Here is a 21965-nt window from a genome sequence, read left to right on the forward strand (position 1 = left end):
GGGGCAAGACTGAGAGAAAGTAAGCCAGTGTGACAAAGGAGAGAGCACATGTGGCAAAGGGCAAAGGAGAGGGCGAGTGCAGTTACTACAGAGGGGGGAGCTAAGTCAGAGTGGACACAGCTAGCCTGGAGAGGTGGGGGAGGTAAATAGAGGTGGGAGACAGAGCTGTGTTGGAGAGCAGAGAGGAGAGGAGGGTGAGGAAGGGAGGAAGGAGAAGGCTGACAAACTTGCTTTCCAGGATATCCCTGAGAAAACTCATGGGAGGGTTGTGTTCCTCCTGAGGACTGGTTCCTGGGAGCCACTTCAGAGAGGCTGGGGACAGATACAAGCAGAGGAAAAGTCCCTTTTCTGAGCTTTAATGGTGTGCTGGGCTCTATGCCAGGTAGTTCACAGACATACCCCCATTTAATCATAACAACCCTGTGAGGAAGGTGTCCTGCCTTCCTCAGTGTGAAACAACTTTTCTGAGTTAACACAGCCCCAATTTGATCCCAAGACTATGCACTCCATGCTGCCTAGGATGCAGAGAGAAGGGAAGGATGAAGAAAGGAAGAAATGGCAGGGGAGCTGAAGGGAGGGAGTGCTAGCAAGACAATGGAGGCCTGAAGAAGAGAACATATGGGAGGAGAGAGACCAGGTATGAGGTGTCTGTGACAGCCCAGGTCAGTAGCAGAAGACACAGATAATGGAGGTGAAGTTGGTTAAAACTTGGCCACTGATGCGTCAGGAAGGGTGAGGGAATGGAAGGGTCTAGACTGATCCCAGGGTTCTGGCCTGGTTACTAAAGTGGTGCCATTAGGATACCACCGAGGAGAAGCCATTTTTCAGGTGCCCATTGGGATCCCCACATGGTGATGTCCCAGACACAATTGGATTTGCAGGTCTGGAGGAGAGAGGTCTGGGTTGGAGACAGGGATTTGGACAAATCAGGGGTAGGTGAAAACCATGGGCTTGGAGACCCATCAGCTAGGATGTGCAGAGGAAGAAGAGGGTCTAGCATAGAACCCTGAGGAGTAGTCATATTTAAGGGGCGGACTGAGGAGACCTTTATTCTTCTCAGAGAAGAAGAAGAGGAGGCAGTATCACAGAAGTTAAGGGAGGAAATATTTCAACAAGAAGGGAGGGATCAATAGTGTCCAGGGCTGCTGAGACTTCATGCAAGACGAGGGCTGAGAAATGGCCATTGATTTTATCAGTAAGGAATTCACTAGAGATCTGGAGAGAATAGTTTCAGGAGAGTCTGAAGGGTGCAAGCCTCCTGCAGTGGGAAATGATAAAGAATAAATCAACTAAACAACTCAACAACACAGCATAGATTGATTCATCACTACACACTGCACTTCTATGATAGGGAGGCAATATATCACAGTAGGGCAGGACAGGATAGTGGTGAAAACGTGGACTCTGGGGCCAAACCAAATGTTTTTTGCCCAGCTTCACACTTACTAGCTTTGTGACACTGGGAAAGCCACTCAATTTCTCTGAGCTTCCAGTTCTTCATTTATAAAGTAGAGACAATAATAGCACTTCCTACAGTGTTTGCTGTTAGAACAGTGTCTGGCACACAGTATGTGTTTTGTAAGTGCCCAAGCATAATTAAGAAGATAGGCTCTGCTGTGAGACAGACTTCAGTGCAAATTCTGACTCTGCCACTTACAGTGTAGTCCTGGGTGAATTGTTCAACCTTTCTTAGTTTCCTCCTTGGTAATGAGGGGATTAAAGTGTCCATTTTATATGGTTGACACAAGAGTTAAATGAAAGAATGTTACCAAAAACTTAGCACATCGTCTGGCATACAGTGAAGGCTGAATAAATATCAGCTGCTCTTGTGTGCCAGACACACACGACAACTCTGGGATAAGTGTTATTTCACAGATGAGGAAACTGAGGGTCAGAGTGGGTGGCAGAGAGATGTGGAACACAGCTCTGATGGACTCCAAAGTTAGTGCTTCGTTACCTTATATTGCTTCTCTACTGGAAGGCTTGGAATGCTCTGATGAAGGGCGAGGCAACACAACAGGGAAGGAGAACAAGCAGAATTCTGCTATAAGAGAATAATTCTGACAGTGTGCACAAGGTGGGTTAGAGGAGGAGATCTGTGATGAGGAAATGCCAGTCCAAGTAGAGGGTCAGGTGGGCATGGAGTCAGGTGGTGAGACAGGAGAAGGGGCCAGAGGATGCTTGGAGATCTCTAGGAGACAAAGAAAAAATGGGGAGAAGCTGGCCCAGGGCATGCATGTGAAATGATTCATTAATAGATTTATTCAACAAATATCTATTGAAGGCCTACAACGGGCCAACCATCATCCTAAGCAGTAGAGATATAGCAGTGACTTGGACAGACAGAGTCCCTGCCTTCATGGTGTCCACAGGTAGGGAGACATGATCTGGGACAGGCATGGCAGGGTGAGAGGGCAAGGGCTGGTGGTGATGGGCAGCAAGGGATGACCCTGATAGTCTGGGTTGCAGAGGAGGCCAGTGAGGCTGGAGCAAGAAAAGAAGGTGAAAACGTGGCAGCAACCCAGAGATGTCAAGAGGAAAGAACAAGTTTAGGGAAGTAAGAGGTTGAGGGTCAGGGGAACACAGAAGAACTGAGATGTTGGAAGTAAACTAAGTTAACCGTTCAACACTTACCAGTTGTTTTCTTTCTAAATTCTCAAGCAACTCTCTGAATGTTGCCTCCATTTTCACCTGAGGAAAGGGGAGCTCAGAGAAGCTAAGGTGGTAAATGGTGGGGCTGGAAGGTCAGCTCTACTCAACCCACAAAGGATACAGTCCTCAGCAACACACATCCACAAGGAATAACTTCATAGCCGTCACATCCCCCTGGAAGCACTGTCAGAACCAACACACACCTACACCCTCTCCTTTCCTCCCTTTCCTTCTTCCCCTCCTCCTTCCTCACCAACCAAATGGGAGATGCAGTCTAGCTCCTTCCATGAGCAGCCTAGAGAGACAAACATAAACAAGGACATTCTAGTGTGCCAAGTGAACACAGAGGGGCATCCTGACCCAGGCTTGGGGGTTCCAAGCAGACCAGTGGGAGGAGGTACCCTCTCACCAGTGGACATAGGAACTCAGTAGTAGTCCCTCCCAAGGGTCAGTAGTTGAAAATGCCTGGGAGTCAGAGGGTTACCGAGGAAACATGGACCATAGAACTGAAGTAAGGGGCAGGCAGAGGGAAGCCAGGAAGAAGATAGGATCCAGCAGCATGAACTCCTGGGAGGGGCTTTTGCTTGCAGGTCTCAGGGCATCAGTCCAGTTGCTTCTGTTACCACAGGAAGGATAGGGAAGAGGAAGAGGGCACACACAGGTGTCTGGGCACCTGATATGGGGAGGGGCAAGGCCAAGGGTGCCAGGATTTGGGAGGACCCACAGTGGGTGTGTGTGAGGGGTGGTGGAGGGAGGAGCAGCCTATGGCACCTCCCAGGAAGGGGGCTTGCTGGAGTGGAGCAGATGGTGGGCACTATCGTGCCTTGTGGCCTGAAGGCAGGTCACAGCTTCCTCATCTTCCTCTCCTTCCAGGAACCCCAATAGGCACCTGGAGCAATATATTGGTATCTGCAAATTTCTGGTGCTTCTTAAATATTTGCCAACTGAATGAAAGAGAAATCAAGTACAGAGAGGGAGAGGAAGAAGATCCAGGAAAAGAGAAGCCCATGTGAAGGGCAGAGCGGAAGAGAACATAGGGTGAGGAAGGACAGTTTGTGGGGGAGAGGAGTGGCAGTAAGCGGCTTCATTTATTCATGCATTTGTTCATTGCCATGAATGTGAATGTGAAGGGTCCCAGGGAGATGAAGATATATAATATGCAACCCTGCCATCAAGAGGCCCCAGCCCAGTCAGAGAGACAGAACGGGGAAGAGGCAATGACAACAGTCAGACAAGAGGATCCCAAGCCTGCACGGTAAAGTCAGGAAAGGTGGGGTTTGAGACTAGATCTGAGGATGGGAAGGGGCTAGCTATAAGAAGAGGGGAGTAAAGGGCTTTTAGGGCAGAGAACAGTATGTGCAAAGGGCCAGAAGCTTAGCAGAATGCCATGTCTTTGAGGAACTACAAGGAATTCAATATGGCTAGAACCTGGAATGTGAGGAAGGTAGGGAAATGACACAGATGATGAGACTGGGAAGGCCGAGGGGAGTCAGATCGTGAGGGACCTCCTGAGCCTCATTAAAGTGGAGAATTCACCCAAGATAATGGAAAAACATTGCAGAATACTGAGCAGGGAATGCATGGCAGGATTTGCACTTTAGAGAGATCCCTCCTGCTGCATTGAAAAGAATGGCCTGGAAGAGGAAGAGTAGAAGTCTAGGGAGACAAGTTAGGAGGCTCTTGTAGTAATTTTTGTGAACAGACAATGAGGTGAGGGCAGTAGCTGAAGCCATGGAGCAAAGGGGATGGGATGCCAGAGAGCGCTGGAAAGGAGGTAGGACCAGCAGGTTCCAGTGACTTTCTGGGTTGGAGAAAGACAGATGGCAAAGGCAAGGCATTGGCTGAAGTTGACTTCTGGATGCGTAGCTTGATAACTCAATGCAGACAGTGGTGGTGGAGGGAAGGAATGATGAGTTCAGGTTTGGACATTTAGGTGCTTCTGAGCTGTATAGCAAAGACCAGGTAGGAAGCAGATATGGAGGTCTGCAGGTCAGAAGGGAGGTCCGGAAAAAGTAGACATTTGGGAGTCATCAGCCTATAGAGATGATAATTAAAGCCCTGGAAATGAATGAGATGGATCACTTAGAGGAGTGTATACAGTGAGACAATAAGAAGGTCCAAACCAGGGGCGCCTGGGTGGCGCAGTCGGTTAAGCGTCCGACTTCAGCCAGGTCACGATCTCGCGGTCCGTGAGTTCGAGCCCCGCGTCGGGCTCTGGGCTGATGGCTCGGAGCCTGGAGCCTGTTTCCGGTTCTGTGTCTCCCTCTCTCTCTGCCCCTCCCCCATTCGTGCTCTGTCTCTCTCTGTCCCAAAAATAAATAAACGTTGAAAAAAAAAAAAAAAAAAAAAAAAAAAAAAAAAAAAAGAAGGTCCAAACCAGAACCCTAAGGAACAGTAACATTTAGGGGCTCTCCAAAGCAGACTGAGAAGGAACAGCAAGGAGGAGCTCTGGGAGAGAGATGCACGGACCCCATCATATTGTAATCATCTGTTTATCTGCCTGGCTCTTCCACTGAGGTTTAAACTTCCTGAGTGTATGAATAGTGTCTTCTCTCATAATATTCCCATCACCTGGCATTGTGGTTGGCACTTGAGACCTCACTAAATGTGGACAGAATAAAATGGTGGCTCAGAAGCCATAAGACAAGAATGACTCAAAGAGAAAAGAATGGTCAACAATGTCAGACCATGCCAAGGGGTCAGGCAGTTGAGGACTTTTGAAAAGAACCTCTAGATTTGGCAGGTGAGAGGTCACTTTCTCTTAGGGACAGCCATGACCCTGGAGGGGCAAGAGTAAAGGGGAAGTGAGGAAGTGGGAACAGCTCCATGCAGAAGACCCTTTCACAGTGAAGCAACATGAGAGGGTCTCTTAGCTCATTGGGGACTACAGGCTTCAGGGAGGCAGGGGAGACTGGAGGCTCTGTGTATGCTCGCAGGAGGAATGGGTACAAAGGGAGAAACTGGAGAATGAATAAGACACAGAATAATTAGGGGAGTGATGTCCCCATGGAGGCAGGAGGGGATGGGTGAAGTAGTCTTAAACAGAAGAGACACCTCTTCATAGGAAAAAAAAAAGAAAAGATTGAGGGGAATGCAGATAAAATTTGAGGGTGGAGGCAGAAAGCTGAGGAAATTCAAATTGGATGGCCTCACTTTTCTCAGTGAGTGAACAGACCAGATTGCCTACTCTTACTGCTTCCCTCCCCTTCACCTCTACATCCATCCCACTGCTGAGCCCTGCTGACCCTGCTGCCTACACAACTCTTGAAACCATCTACTTTCTCCCTCTCTGCTGCTACCATTCCAGTTCAGGCCAGTGTCCTCCTCTCCTGCTTCCTGCAACAGCCAACGATCCTCCTTTACAGATCCCTCCTTTCAGTCTCCACACTGTCAGACTTGGTAGTTCTAAACCAGATCTGATCATATCACACTGTAGCTTCAAAACATTAGGAGACTTTCCATTATTGTGGGGTTAGATAATCTTTTTCCTGTGACCTACAAGAACCACATGATCTGACTAGCTGTCTCTCCACCTCTCCCAGACTTTCTCACCTCTCCTCACAACATACTATTAGTGCCAGGCTCACTGGATTGCTTTACCTCTTGGACATAAAATACTTCTTGCAAGTGGGCTTTTCCATGTTTGCTCCCATGGTTTTGAATATTTTCCACCCAGTCTACCTCATCTCCACCTCTCCTTTGCTTGGCTGACTCCCTATTTATCCATTGAGCTTAAGCTTAAACGTCATTTCCTCCAGAAAGCCTCTTCTGACATCCCTATATTCTCTTAGCTTTCCTTGCTGTGTGCTACCGTGGCACAGCACTCACCAGATAGCCTGTAAGCTCTGTGAGGGCAACGACCATGTCCATTTCATTCACCCTTGTAATGCCACACCTACCACACTGCTTGGCACAGGGCAGGTACTTAATATGGGTTTGCTGAATGAATAAACCAGTGGATTGACTAATCTGCTGAAAACAATGGGCTGAGGGATGTGAGGTTAAGGGGTATGAAGAAAACAGAAAAAATTTCCTCTACTTATTTATGGAGGGCCAGTTGAGGGTGGAATTTATAGAAGCATGAATTTATAGAAGCATTACTTGGTGTGGTCGAGAATTTGGGTTGAGACTTTGTGGGGTGGGTGGGCTCAAGGACAATGAGACAAAGAGTGGCCAAGGAGTGTCTGAAGGGATAGTCCTGGGTGTGTATACTGGAAGGAAAGCACAAAGCCAGAAAGGGGCAGATGAGGAAAAAGCAAAGAGGTCAAGGGCAAGAGGCCATTATGAGGTTGAAGAGTAAGTATAATGGGAGTGAGGGCATCTGAGAGCTGGAAGGACACAGGAGGCTGTGGGCAGAGAGTGGAAAGGAGGGGTTTACAATTTTAGAGATGGACCAGTTCTACAAAGTGGTCGTGGGAGGGAAGAAGGAGATAACAGGAGCTAAGGAGCTCAAGAAGCTGTGAGGCTGGGGTATTAGAAGGACACTTCAAATCAAGGCAGGCTATAGGATGAAGGGAAGACTGATGCAGGTCCCCAGTTTTCAGGGAACAAGACGTTGAGCCTAGGGGTCTATGGAGGAGGAGTGAGAGCATCGTAAGTTAATGGGAGCTTGTTTAGCAATTGGGACAGCTCACTCCTGGTATATTCATGTCACCAAAAAAGCAGGGGTTGTTCCAGTGGGTGTGTGGTAAGGGCCACTGCAACACAGCGTCCTGTCAGTGTCAGGACTCTGGAACACCTGCTATGTACAGGCAGCTCTGATGAAGTATAACCTAGATGATGGGTTGGCTGTGACTGTTTCCAGTGGATGTGCATGGCTGTGACAGTGTGTACAAGGAGATGTTGGCAGTAATAGTGTGTCTCCCATGGTACGTGTTGGCCTTGACAACGATCTTGTGGGGGGGATGTGTTGGCTGCACCAATTCTCTTGTGGGTGTGTGTTGTCCTGAGAGCATCATCTGCGTGTGTGTTGGCTCTGACAGTACTTCCTGGGGGTATGTGATGGCTGTGAAGGTATCTCTGGTGGGTGTGTGTTGCCTAGGATTGTGTCCCTTGTGGGTTGAGTAGGGCTATGACCGTGTCCCCTGTGGGTATTTGGGGAGTTGACATAAGTAACAATATTTTTCTGGCCTATGACCCCATGGCTGCAGGCCCAACCCACACCACACTGACTTCATTGTGCTTCTAGACCTCCCTCTCCCCACCCCCTCCACGTGGGACCAGGCCTGTGGTGACCTCCCTCTGTCTCCTGAACAAGATTCTCATCTAAGCATCCTGGGCACAAACTCAGAGCACCAGCATGGATGCCCCACTTCCACTCCAGGCTTTGCCTGTTTCTCCTCTGTTTCTCTTTACTTCTCCCCCTTAGTTTCTTTGTCTCTGTCTCAGTTTGTCTCTGTCACACACCCATCCTCCACATTCTGACACATGGCTTCCAAAGAGGCAGGCAACACACACACACACACACACACACACACACACACACCCACCCTGACTGGGACTTGCTCACCATGACACACACTCATTCTGACCCACACACCCTCGGAGTGACACGCACATACACACACAACCAGACAGACACACACGGACACACAACCTCCCAGTGACACGCACTGACTCACACTCTGCTGATGCACTCACACTCGGAGTAGCACACACACACCCTGCTCGCACCCCGCACCCACACCCCCCTCACACTCTCACGCCGCACACCCGACTCGATGTCACACACACAAAGACCCCCAGGCCCTGCCCCCACGCTCACGTTCACGCTCGCCCTCGTCCCGCAGGCCCAGGCCCCCCCTCCCCCATTGTCTCCGGCTCAGAACAAAGCCCCCGGCTGCACCGCCGCCGCCGCCGCCCGGGAGAGGCCGGAGGGCCGGGCGGGCGCGGCCGGACGGGCCGGGCGGGCGCGGGCACTGACCTCCGCGCGGCGCGGGCTCCCTCGCCCGGTCCTGGGGCGCCGTCCGGCCGCGGTCAGCCCCCCGGGCAGCGCCCGCCCGCGCGGGGCCTGGGGCCGCGCATCGTCCCCCGCCGCCGTCTCCGGGCCCGCGATCAGCTCCGGGCAGCCAGCCGTCGGTCCGTGCGCCCCTGGCCGTCGGTCCGTCCTTCCCTTCGCCGCCGCCGCCGCCGCCGCCGGGGCGCCGCCTCCTCCACAGCCGCCCCGCGGAGGATGCGAGATTCGCCGCCGCGGCCCCGCGCCCCCTCCCCTCCCCTCCCCCGCCCTCCGCGCGGTAACCCGAGCCCCCGCCCCTCCGCCCGCGGAGCCCCCGCCCCCGCCCCCACCCGCGCTCCGCGCCGCGGCCCCCCCAGCGCCCGCCCGTCCTCCCTCCGCCCCTCGACTTCCCGGCCCCAGTCCCCGGCGCCGGATCCAGCCCCAGCGCCGCGCGGTCCTCACGTCCCCGTTCTCGTCCCTGCTCCCGGTCACTGCGCCCGGCCCCCTCCTCCCATCCCGATCTCGACATCCTCTGCCTCGTCCTCTTCTTCCATCTTCTTTCCCAGCCCCTATTGCCCGGACGTCCCTCTTCCCCCTCGCTGTCCCGTTCTCCCGCTCTCTCTCGCCCAGCCCTTCTCCCTCCCACCCTTTTTTCTCCATCTCCTCTCCCTTTCTCCCCGTCCCCTGCTTCTCACCCCTTCCCTCGGCCTTTTCTCTCCACCCGTTTCTTCCCTTCCCATCCCCTCCGCTCAGTCCTCTCTCTCCCTAGCCTCTTGTCTATCAAATTCTCCCCATCTCCTTCCTCAACCCTTCTCTTGTACCCGGCTTCCTTCCCCGTCTCCCCATCCCCTTCTGTCCTTCTCTTCTCTTCCCCTTTATCACCGACCCATTCTGCCTTCCCATTCTCCCTGTCTCCTCTGGCCCCCTTCCACTCACCTTCTCCCCATTCCCTTCTGCCATCCCTTTCTCGATCCTCCTCTTTCCCCATCCTCTTCTTCCATCTTCGTCTTTCCATTCCCTCCTAGTCACTTCTGTTAATCCCATGCACTGTCCCTTTTCCCTTCTTCATGGCTCAGCTCTCTTTCACTCCCCTCTTCTTTCATCCCCAATTTGAGGCTACAGATTGGAAGGTATTGGAAAGAAGAGATTTGCGGCTGATGGTTTAACTCGGGAGATAGTCCCCAGAAAAGGAAAATGAGATAGGAACTGGGCAGGGAGTTGGGAAGGGGCTCGAGGGACAACTTGGAAGAGAAAATGGGAAGGAGTGAAATCAGACAGAGGTGGAGAGGATCAAAGAACTGGGAGAGTTTTGACCCTTCCCCTTCTGTCTTTCCTGATGACTGTGAGTAGGCTGAGTCCAAAAGTCTTCTGTGCTTGAGAGGTGTAAAAATGGTACAGAGGGACTGGGAACTTCTGAGAAAAGAAAACAAAGTTTCAGTTAAAGCAGAAGGGGGTGCGATTTGGAAAGAGAGGACTGAAGGAGAGGCTGGAGTCCTTGGTAACATCCAGATTTCTGGTTTGCAAGCTGAGTGGATGGCAATGACATTCACTGTGCGAGACAAAAGGAGCAGCAGTAGCTTGCAGGTTGACATAGAAAGATGATGACTTTACATTTGGGCTGCTGACTTTGAAGTGCCTGCTGGGTAGGTAGGTTTTGTAGCTTAGAACAATGGCCTGGATGGGCATAAATATTTGGAAGTCATCTGCAAATACCGTATGAGCTTGAATACAGGGTGAGGTTTTGCCTTTTTTGTTTTTCCAAAATCTTCCCTCAGGAAAGAGGGAGTAACCTTATATTTGAGTCCTTACAAAGTCTCTCATATTACAGGGTTTGCTCTCATTTATTTTGAACAACAAACCACTGGATAGGGCAGTATGGTATGGTGACTAAGCTTGTGGACTCTGGAGCCAGACTGCCTGGTTTGGGGTCCAGACTCTGCCATTTACAAGCTTTGTGGCTTTTGAAAAGTTACTTAACTCGCCTTTGCCTCAGTTTTCTCATCTATACAGTGGGTCTAAGGATTAAATTATTTTTTTACGTTTGTTTATTTATTTATTTATTTATTTGTTTGTTTGTTTGTTTGTTTGTTTTGAGAGAGACAGAGAGAGAGAGAGAGTATGAATATGAAAGCGAGAGTGAGAGCAGGGAAGAGCAGAGAGAGAAGGAGAGAGGAAATCCTGAGTGGGCTCCATGCTCAGTGAGGAGCCCCATCTCATGACCCTCAGATCATGACCTGAGCTGAAATCAAGAGTTCATCGCTTAATCCACTGAGCCACCCAGGCGCCCCTGGATTAAATGATTTAATATACAGAGAAGACTATGCACCTGGCACATAGTAAGTGCTCAATAAGTGCTATTTTTTACTCTTGTGGCAAGACTAATTAACCTGAAATGTCCTCGACAATGCTATTTTGGATGCTTGTATAGATCACTTGTCACAGAATCCATTGTCAAAGATGTTTAACACAGCTTTGGTAACTATTCCTGGTGGTATGACCTCACAACTGCATGTGTTGGATGTCTCTAAATATGCTTTTAAAAGATTGCTTTAAAAAATAATACAGTAGTACTTGGGAGGGGCTTCTGGGGTGCTGGAAGTGTTCTATTTCTTGACTTCAGTGATGTTGTGTTTCGCCTTGTGACAATTTATTGAGTGGAACACTTATGATTTATGCTTTTGCTGTATGAATGTTACTTCAGTAAGAGAAATTAACAACTGAAATTATTTTTAAAAGGCAATAATACACTAAGTGGTTTTTAGAGATCAAGAACATACTGTTGCAGGATACAGGCCAAAAACCAACTGCCCTAGTGTGATGTAAATGGCCCTTGTGACTTGGGATAAAGTTTCCAGTGACTGAATCATATGTGGATTCAAATTGTGCTGTGTCCTGTCCCAAACTCTTCACTTAGACTGGAGAGAAGATCATCCATTCTGGGAAAATGGGTAAGATGACTAAAAGTGACCCTAATAGTAAGAAAGACACTGCTTTGGAAATGCATGCCAAGAGTATGAATAAAATTGTTTACTGAATTATGAGAATGGAAAAAAAGCAAATCTATAAGCCAATATATTTTTATATTGTATATAAGCCAATATATTAATATATATATAGTTTATTTTATAAAGCAATACCTGAATTTAAATATGTGTATAGTAAATTAACTATTGTAGTATGTATAGTATATGTGTAGTAAATTAACTAATAGAAGTAGACTTTTGATTATTTCATACTCATTCCTAAAGGTATAAGTTTTTGGGTTGGTCAAAAGCTCTTTGGATTTTCTCACTGGGAAAATGAGGTATCACCTTAGCTTTGGATTGCTTGTGTTGTAAATGTGACAAATGGCAAGAGAAGTTAAGGGAGTGACTAAGGTTGCTCAGGGGCAGCATGTACATTGGGAAGAGAAGGGTGTTTAGGACAGATCCTGAGAAGCTCCAATATTTAAAGGTTGAAGAGAGGAGGAGCAGTCCTCAAGGAAAAGTGAGGAGTGGCCAGAGAGGGAGAGAAAAGAAAGGGAAGTGAGTGGTACCACTAAAGCCAAGGGAAAGGCCAAGAAAGAAGTCACAAAAGCAGGGAGTGGTCGTCAAGGTTGAATGGCACAGAAGACGCTAGAGGTAAGGACTGAAGAGTATCCACTGGATTTAGCCAGAGGTAGGCTGCTGGTGACCTTGGGGACGATGGGGTTGGTGGAGTTGTATAGCAGTGGAAACTAGTCAGCACTCAGTAAATGAATGAGCGAAAGGTGAGGGCCTGAAGACTTTGAGTACAGCCTGCTTGCTCCTTAAAGAGGCTTGACTGCAGGCAAGAAGAGAGATCAATAGCAAGGGGCGGGGGGGGGGGGTAGACAGGTATTTTAGGAGGCCAGAGTTTTTCAAATGGGAGGACCTAAATGTATTTTCTTGCTTCCTTCATTTACTGAAGACACATGTAAGTGCCCACTATGTGCCAGCTCTATACTTAAGATACATATTTAAGATATGACTAAAGAGTAAACTGTGAAGACATATCTGCAAATTGGTACTGGGGAGTATAATGATAGAGGAAAATATGGGATTGTGCACATAGAGGGGATTCCTCATCCAGCTCAGGGTTGGGATGTCAGCCAATGGTGTCACAAAGAGGATATTGGAACTGGATCTTGTAGGATGAGTAGAAGCATAGCAAATGAAGAAGTTGGAGAAACAACTTTCAGGCAGAATAAACAGCAGCACCATGTTCCAAAGCACAACAGCATTAAAGAAAATAGTTTCTGGCCATGGAGATTGGTGTATAAGTGGTAGTAGTGGTGGTTCTGAGTAGATTGAGTTAGCTGGAGTGTAGGGAATATTGGCTAGTATGAAAGGAGAAACCAGAAAAAGTAAATGGGACCAAATCATGGAGGATATTATACGTCATACAAAGGGTTTAGGCTCTGAGCAGCCATTGAAAGTTTTATTTAATACAGGAAATAAAATGAGTAGGTTATGTGACATTAACATCATTATGGCTGCAATATTGAGGATCACAGGAGACGAGATATGAGTTAGTTTCAGTTGCCCAGCTTATACTGTAGTGAGGGTCTAACCTAAGTTAGTGATAGTAAGATTAGAAAAGAGGAGTAGACTATGAGAGAAATTATAGACTGACTAGAAGAAGTGGTGACAGGAGGATTCTAAGATGCTTTCCGTGTTCCTGGGTCATGTAGTAGTGATGTTGCTCGTAAAGTTGGGGAAACAAAGGAAAAGCAGATTTGTGAAGAGAGAGATAAGATAATGAATCTGGTTTTGGAAACGATGAGTTTTTTTTTTCTTTTTTTTATTATTATTTTTTATTTTAACGTTTTTTATTTATTTTTGAGACAGAGAGAGACAGAGCATGAACGGGGGAGGGGCAGAGAGAGAGGGAGACACAGAATCGGAAGCAGGCTCCAGGCTCTGAGCCATCAGCCCAGAGCCTGATGCGGGGCTCGAACTCATGGACCGCGAGATCGTGACCTGAGCTGAAGTCGGCCACTTAACTGACTGAGCCACCCAGGCGCCCCAGAAACGATGAGTTTAAGGCATATGTGAAATAGCCGAATGAAGATGTCTAGTAGGTGGTTAAATATAAAATTTGGAACTCAGAAGAGACAGTTGAGTATTTTCAGAGGATAAATATTTGAGAGCCACCAGACTAAAGGTGGTATGTAGAACCATGAGAATGGATGTGGTCACTTATGGAGAATATGTAGTGAAAACAGGTTGTGGGCAGCTTTTAAGGGGTAGATAACAAAAGAAGATTCATGAATGAGATTGGGAAGAAGCAACTGACAAGGTAAGAATTGAACAAGAGAGCAGTGCCCAATGTGTTCTCACAGAAGACAAGGAAAGAAACCACTACAAAATGAGAATTGTCAACAGAGTAAAAATACCACAATAAGATGAGGTATGGCAGGTTTCCATTAGATTTTGGAATTAGGGTGGAGCTGATGACCTCAGTGATCAAAAGAGAGGAGGTGAAGAACAAATCTAGAGGCACCACACTTCCTGAATTCAAACTATACTACAAAGCTTAGTAATCAAAACAGTATGGTATTGACATAAAAACAGACACATAGATCAATGGAACAGAATAGGGAGCCCAGAAATAAACCTATGCGTGTATTGTCAATTAATTTTTGACAAAGCTGCCAAGAATACACAAAGAGGAAAGGATACCGTATTCAATAAAGGGTATTGGGGAAAGTGGCTATACACATACAAGAGAATGAAACTAGACCACTATCTTATACCATACATAAAAATCAACTCAAAATGGACTAAGGACTTGAATGTAAGAGCTGAAACTATAAACTCCTAGAAGCACTTCAACATAGAGGGTAAGCTCCTTAACATTGGTCTTGGCAATGATCTTCTGGATTTGACACCAAAAGCAAAGGCAACAAAAGTACAAACAAACAGCAAAGGAAATCATCAACAAAATGAAAAGGCAGCCTGTGGAATGGGAAAAAATATTTCCAAACCACATATCCTGTAAGGGGTTAATATCCAAAACATATAAGAAATTCATACAACTCGGTAGCAAAAAGCCCATAGCCTAATTTAAAAAAGGGCAAAGGGCCTTAATGGATATTTTCCCAAAGAAGACATCCAAATGACCACTAAGTACAGGAAAAGATGTTTAACGTCACTGGTCATCAGGGAAATGCAAATCAAAATCACAATGAAATATCACTTCATACCTGTTAGGATGTCTATTCCAAAAGCACAAAATAAACAACAAAATCAAGAGATAACAAATGCTGGTGAGGATGTGAAGAAACAACCCCCTGTACAATGTTGGTGGGAATGTAAACTAGTATGACCACTATGAAAAACGTATGGAGGTTTCCCAAAAAATTAAAAATAGAACTGCCACATAATCCAGCAGTCTTACTTCTGAGTATATATCTGAAGGAAATGAAATCATTTCAAATAGATATCTGCACCGCATGTTCATTATAGCAATATTGACAGAAGCAAAGACATGGAAACAGCCTAAGTAAGTGTCTGTCAATGGATGAATGGATAAATAAAATGTGGTATGGATAGATAGATAATAAAACAATATTATTTAGCTTTAAAAATGAAGGGAACCCTGCTATTCATGACCACATAGCTGAAACTGGAGGCCATAATTCTAAGTGAAATAGGCCAGAAAGAGAAAGACAAATACTGCACTGTATCACTTGCATGTAGAATCTTTAAAAAAAAAAAAACAAACTGAACTCACAGAAGCTTATAGGATGATGGTTACCAGGGGATAGGTGGGGGATGGGAAAAACGGGAAGAGATTGGTAAAAGGGTGCAAACTTTCAGTTAGAAGACAAATAAGGTCTGAGGATCTAATGTATGGCATGGTGACTATAGTTGATAATACTGTATTTTATAAATAAAATTTGCTAAGAGAAAGGAGAGAGAGAGAGAGAGAGAGAGAGAGAGAGAGAGAGAGAAAATGGGAAAGAAACCAGACCACAGAGGGAGAAGGAGGGAGTGGAGGTAAAACGGTAGTGACTGTGTAAGAGTGAACACTTCATGGTCTGTGAAAGAAACCCAATTGAATTCCCTGAGGAAAGAAGGGTATATTTAGTGGCCCAGGGTACCAAACCTGGGAGTTGACTGGCAAATGGAACAGAAACTCAAATACCACCAAGACTTCCTCTGTGTCTCTAGTTTCTGTTTTTCATTTTATTTTATTTTGCTTCATCTTCTCCTACTTATTTAAATTTTTTATTTTATTTTGGAGTGAATTTTAGATTGCAAAGTTGCCAAGATAGTATTGAGAGTTCCCACGTACCCTTCACCCGGGTTCCTCTAATGATAACATCCTAAATAATTATGATACATTTGTCAAAAACAAGAGGTTAACGCTGGTACATCACTGTCCACTGAACTCCAGACTTTATTCTGATTTCACCAGTTTTTTTTTCCACTAATGTTCTTTTTCAATCCTAGGGTTCAATTCAGGATACCACATTGCATTTAATCTTCACGATCAGTTAGTCTCCTCTGGTCTGTGACAGTTTCTCTGTCTTTGTTTTTTGTGTTTGTTTTTGTTTTTTTCATGACTTTGACAATTTTGTAGAGTACTGGCCAGTCATTTTGGGAAACATCCCTCAGTTCAGGTTTCTCGGATGCTTTTCTTATGATTAACCTGGAAAGAGGTGCCAGGGAGGTACAGTGCCCTTCTCATTCCATTATATTGGGTGTACATGAGAGCAACATGAATTATCACTGGTGATGTTGACTTTGATCGCTTCATTAAGGTTGTGTCTGCCAGATCTTTGTACTGTAAAGCTACTTTTTTTTTTCTCTTTCCATATTCTGTTCTTTGAAAGTGAGTTTCTAAGTCCCATAGTGAGGGAGGAGGAAATTAAGCTCCACCTCCTGGACGGGGGGGGCACATATGATCTACATTATATTATGTAGTATATTATTTGGAATTACTCTGTTTGGAAGATTCATCTCTCATCCTTCCTGATGTTTTACACTAATCTTAATATTACATATGTGATTAGTCTAAAAAATAGGTAAGTAGGTCTTATTAAACACCAAAAAAAAAAAAAAATCAGAAATCCTGGAGAAAGACTCCAGATGGTCTGGGCTGACTCACATGCCCATTTAGATCAATCTTGGGAGCAGAGTCAAGAACAATTAAGAGGATGGCAGCTCCTATTTAGAATGATTGTTAAAAATGCTTTGGCATGAACTTGTCCTTTTGACCAGGGCATGCTTTGGTTCTTTCCTTGGTTAAGTGACCTCTCACTTAACCTTCAGACCTCAGCTGAAGCATCACTTAGTCACAGACCTCCTTCCTGACTTCTCCAACTAGATCAGTACATTTGATGGATTCTCATGGTGCCTGGTACTCCTCCTTTGTGGTAGTTATCACAATTGCAAGTTTCTGGTGTGTGAATACTCGATTAAATACCTAAATACGCCACTAAACAGTCTATCTGGTGTGTTCTCCTTTGTAGCACAGACTTGCTTGCGTGCACATAGGTGGTGTTCAGTCAATATTTGTTAAGGGTATGACTGATATGAAGTGGGCTTCTATTCCACAGTTGAAGAAAGGATATTACCGAGGTAGCAGAATCAAGGACCACTACTCAGTGAGTGCAGTGAGGAGAGAGAGGCAGTAGCAGGAGGCTGGGAGGAAGAGTGGGGAAGGGAAGGACTAATGGACAGCTGCTTGGAAGAAAGCAGCAGGACCATGTTTGACACCGTAGGTCAGGATGTCACAGAGAGGCAATGACTGGTGGAGCAGGTCCCAGAGGAGAGAAGAGGGACTGGAGACGTCATCATGAGTACAAGAAACAATTGTGTTTTAGCAGAAGAGATAGGAAGGGAAGGTGGGGAGGATGCAGAAAGTTCATGTGTGAGGGTATGATGGCAGTGGGGGAGGAGGGTGGACAGGACAGGGATTTGAGGCCATCAAATGATCGATCTCCTTCTCTCTGGAGGGGAGTTGGGGAGAGAGGCAATATGTTAGGGAACTTCAGGTGAGTGTTAAAGGAGTGGAGACACTGGTAAGGAGACTGGTGGCCAGTTGAGGATGCTGTGAGAGGACAGAGGACACAGCCATAGCCACACTAAAGTCCTTGATGATAAGGAAGGGAGGTCATTTCATGACAGTGCTGAGGAGGGTGGAGGCTTGTATGACAACATGGTGTGATTCTCAAAGGTTGGTGCATGTGTGAAGTGGTTGTCTGTATTTGGACCTTGGGGAGCCCTGAGACTGGAGACTCCAGGGAAAGAATGGGGAGTAATTGCTAGAGGGTATGGGGTTTCGTTTGGTTCAATGAAAATACTCTGGAATATATGGTGATGGATACACAACTCTGAATACACTAAAAACCACTGTGAATTTTACACTTCATAAAGATGAATTTCAGGGTATATAAATTGTATTGCAATAAAACTAAAACATAAAAAACAAAATCAAAGTAAAAACTATTTAGAAGTAATAACTACATTCTCAAGGATAGGAATAAGTAAGATCTTTCTAAAGTACAGTCTTCCTATTCTGATATGAATGGAACTGGCAGAAATTCTACCAATGCTTCTTAGATGTCACTATGGCACAAGGCTCATTTACCAATCGTCATCATGATATCTTAGAATAATTGTCTTGAATTAATGAGTTTATATTGGAATTTATATAGTTAACTTTATCACTTATTATAGTAACTTAATATCATCTACCAACCAGTATAAAAATAACAGTATGGGGGCGCCTGGGTGGCGCAATCGGTTAAGCGTCCGACTTCAGCCAGGTCACGATCTCGCGGTCCGTGAGTTCGAGCCCCGCGTCAGGCTCTGGGCTGATGGCTCAGAGCCTGGAGCCTGTTTCCGATTCTGTGTCTCCCTCTCTCTCTGCTCCTCCCCCGTTCATGCTCTGTCTCTCTCTGTCCCAAAAATAAATAAACGTTGAAAAAAAAATTAAAAAAAAATAACAGTATGGTCATAATCAGCCCACAACTATATATTTATTAAAATTGCAATGGACAAAAAGAAGTTTTTAAAAAGGCAAATTATTGGGAAAAAAATAAAAAGGCAAATTATTGGATTGAAAATCTTTTAGAAAAGGGGCACCTGGGTGGCTCAGTCAGTTAAGTGACTGACCCTTGATTTTGGCTCAGGTCATGATCTCACAGTTCATCAGATGGAGCCCCAAGTCGGGCTCTGCACTGATGTCAAGGAGCCTGCTTGGGACTGACTCTCCCTCTCTCTCTCTGCCCCTCTCCCTCCCTCTTTCTCCCTCAAAATAAATAAAAAAAAAAACATTTTTAAAAAATACAGGAAAAGAAAATCTTTTAGAAGATAGAACCCCCCACCATGATTGTTTACCAAAATTTTTTTACATTTGAGTCATCGCATAACACTTGTAGAGCAAACTACCCAAGTTCTCATTCCCAAAAGTCATAGATTCGAAGGAAAAACTTAGAATACACTGAACTTTGGCCAGCCATGCCAAAATGACTTCAGTGAAACAGCTGCAAATAAATTAAAACTAAAAGTAAGCTAAGCTAAACTTCAAATGAGTGAACTGATACTTTGTAGAAATCTTCCAAAAGTACTTAAAATCTGCCCAACCACGCAAGTTGTTGTAAACTATACATACAATTAAAAGAAAAAAAATTTTGTTAAATTGACAAAATTGGTAATTTCAGCAAATTGATCACTGTGAATTGAAATTGAAAGAACCGGCCTTTGCGGAGCACCTGGGTGGCTCAGTCAGCTGAGCATCCGACTTCAGCTCAGGTCATAATCTCATGGTCCGTCCATGAGTTCGAGCCCCGCGTCGGGCTCTGTGCCGACAGCTCACAGCCCGGAGCCTGCTTCGGATTCTGTGTCTCCCTCTCTCTCTGACCCTCTCCTGTTCATGCTCTGTCTCTCTCTGTCTCAAAAATAAATAAACATTTTAAAAAATTAAATTAAAAAAACCTGGCTTTCTTTACTTCCCATTCCAGAGGATAGGAGTCCTTCCTCCTCTCCATGCTTAATCCCTCCACCTATGTTCTAGATCCTATCCTCTTCTGTTTCCTCTGGCTCTTGCCCTGTGGAGAGAATCAAAGTTTCCTTTTTTCTGTCCTAGAATGTCTATGGGGAACTGAAGTCCTTCAGAGGCTGGAAAATATACTTGGTCTTGGAAGATCCCAATTCAGACCATGCTGGACTCTGGCCATTGTTAATACTCCTGCTCAGTTTCTCCAGGGCTGGGCTGGACCAAAGAGTTCTGATGATTGCAGCTTCTCATGAGCATTTGAACAGGGGGCTAAGGCGTGGAGCAGTCTGAAACCGAGCTCTGATGCTACCCAGTGCCTCTTCTGGCACTAAGAAGAATCAAATGAATAACAGAGCCAGCGAGAACTGTCAGCCCTTATTCTGTCATTCAGGATCATTGTTCACAAGTCAGGCCTTCTGGGTCATCTTTCCTTTCTCATTTGGTCATCCCCACACTGATCTTGCCCATTGTTAAGTTTTCCTTCGGCTGCTTCCCTGCTGTTTAATCCTTTCCAGGGTGGACATACCTCCCAAGTTTTTCTGTTCTGAAACCCCCATTCTTTCCTCCCCTCAGCCCCTTGCAACCAATAATTTATTTTCTGTATCTGTGGGTTTGCCTTTTCTGCATAGTTCATAGTGGAACTATACAGTATGTAGTCTTTTGTGTTTGGCTTCTTTTGCTTAAGAGTCTTATGCTCTACTGACTGAGCTAGCCGGGCAAGGACTTGGCCTCTTTCACTTAGCATGTTTTCAAGGTTCATCCATGTTTTACTTTACAATCTTTTAAATGTTTATTTATCTATTTTGAGAGGGGTAGGGGCAGAGAGAGGCGGAGAGAATCATAAGCAGGCTTCACACTGTTAGCTTGATGAGGGGTTTGATTTCACGAACCATGAGATCATGACCAGAGCCAAAATCAAGAGTCTGACACTTAACTGACTGAGCACCCAGGTGCCCCTGTTCATCCATGTTTTAGCATGTATCAGTACTTCATTCCCTTTTATGACTGACTAATATCCCACCAGATGGATAGATCACATTTTGTTTATTCATTCATCAGTTGATAGACATTTGGATTTTTTCTCACTTTTTGGCTATTAGGAATAATACTATGAACATTTATATACAAGTTTTAGTGTGTACATATCTTTTTAGTTCCTTCGGGTATATACCTAGGAATGAACTGCTGGTATGTCATATATTGTAAACCGTGGTTCACATTTTGAGGAAATTTTGAGAAAATGTTGCCAAACTTTTCTACAGAAGCTGCACCATTTTACATTTCTTCTAGGAGTGTATGAAGGTTCTAATTTCTCTACATCCTCTCCAACACTTATTATTCATCTTTTTTTATTATAATCATCCTATTGGGTGTGGAGTGGTATCTCACTGTGGTTTTGATTTGCCTTTCTCTAATGACTAATGTTTAACATCTTTTTTAAAAAAATATTTATTTATATATTTTTGTGTGTGTGTGTGTGTGTGTGTGTGTGAGAGAGAGAGAGAGAGAGAGAGAGAGAGAGAGAGAGAGAAAGAAAGAGAGACAGAGGGAGAAAGAGAGCAAGCAGGGGAGGGGCAGAGAGAGAGGGAGACAGAGAATCCTAAGCAGGCTCTGCTCTGTCAGTACAGAGCCCCACATGGGGCTCGAACTCATGATCTGTGAGATCATGACCTGAGACAAAATCAAGAGTCAGATGCTTAAGGGACTGAGCCACCTGGGCACCCCCTCAGCATCTTTTTATATGCTTATTGGCTATTTGTATATCTTCTTCTGTGGATTCTTTCAAGATTTCCTCTTGTCTTTAATTTTCTGTGGTTTGAATATTTTCTGTAGTTTGAATATTCTGTAGTTTTCTACACTTAGGTGTAAATTTTTTCCCCAGTATTTATCATACTTGGTGTTCTCTGAGCTTTCTGGATCTGGTGGTTTGGTGTCTGCCATTAATTCCAGAAAGTTCTCAGCCATTATTACTTCAGATATTTCCTCTGTTCTTTTTTTCTCTTTCTTTTTCTCTGGTATACCCATTATAATATACTTTTTTAAATGTTTATTTAGTTTTGGGAGAGAAGGAGAGAGTATGAGTGGAAAAGGGGCAGAGAGAGAGTGAGATGCAGAATCCAAAGTTGAGTCCAGGCTCTGAGCTGTCAGCACAGAGCCCAACAAAAGGCTTGAACTCACAGACCATGAGATCATGACCTGAGCTGAAGTCTGACGCTTAACCAACTGAGCCACCCAGGTGCCCCTATTATATATACTTTCTTATTGTTCCAGTTTTTGTTATTTTTTTTATTGTCCCATGGTTCTTGAATATTCTATTCTTCCCCGCCCCCCGCACCCTGCTTTTTTCTCTTTGCTTTTCAGCTTGGGA

At 45.4% G+C, this 21965-nt stretch overlaps 1 protein-coding gene across 1 annotated transcript; it reads right to left on the reverse strand.

The window, feature by feature from the left end:
* Nucleotides 1-8375: 8375 nt before the first annotated feature.
* Nucleotides 8376-9116, reverse strand: LOC115526314 (glycine-rich cell wall structural protein 1.0-like). Its single transcript, XM_030333755.1, has one exon. It carries the CDS (start codon nt 9114-9116, stop codon nt 8376-8378), a length of 741 nt encoding a protein of 246 aa, XP_030189615.1.
* Nucleotides 9117-21965: the final 12849 nt, after the last annotated feature.

The sequence above is a fragment of the Lynx canadensis genome, chromosome D1 (assembly GCF_007474595.2).
Source record: "Lynx canadensis isolate LIC74 chromosome D1, mLynCan4.pri.v2, whole genome shotgun sequence".
NCBI classification, from domain to species: domain Eukaryota; kingdom Metazoa; phylum Chordata; class Mammalia; order Carnivora; family Felidae; genus Lynx; species Lynx canadensis.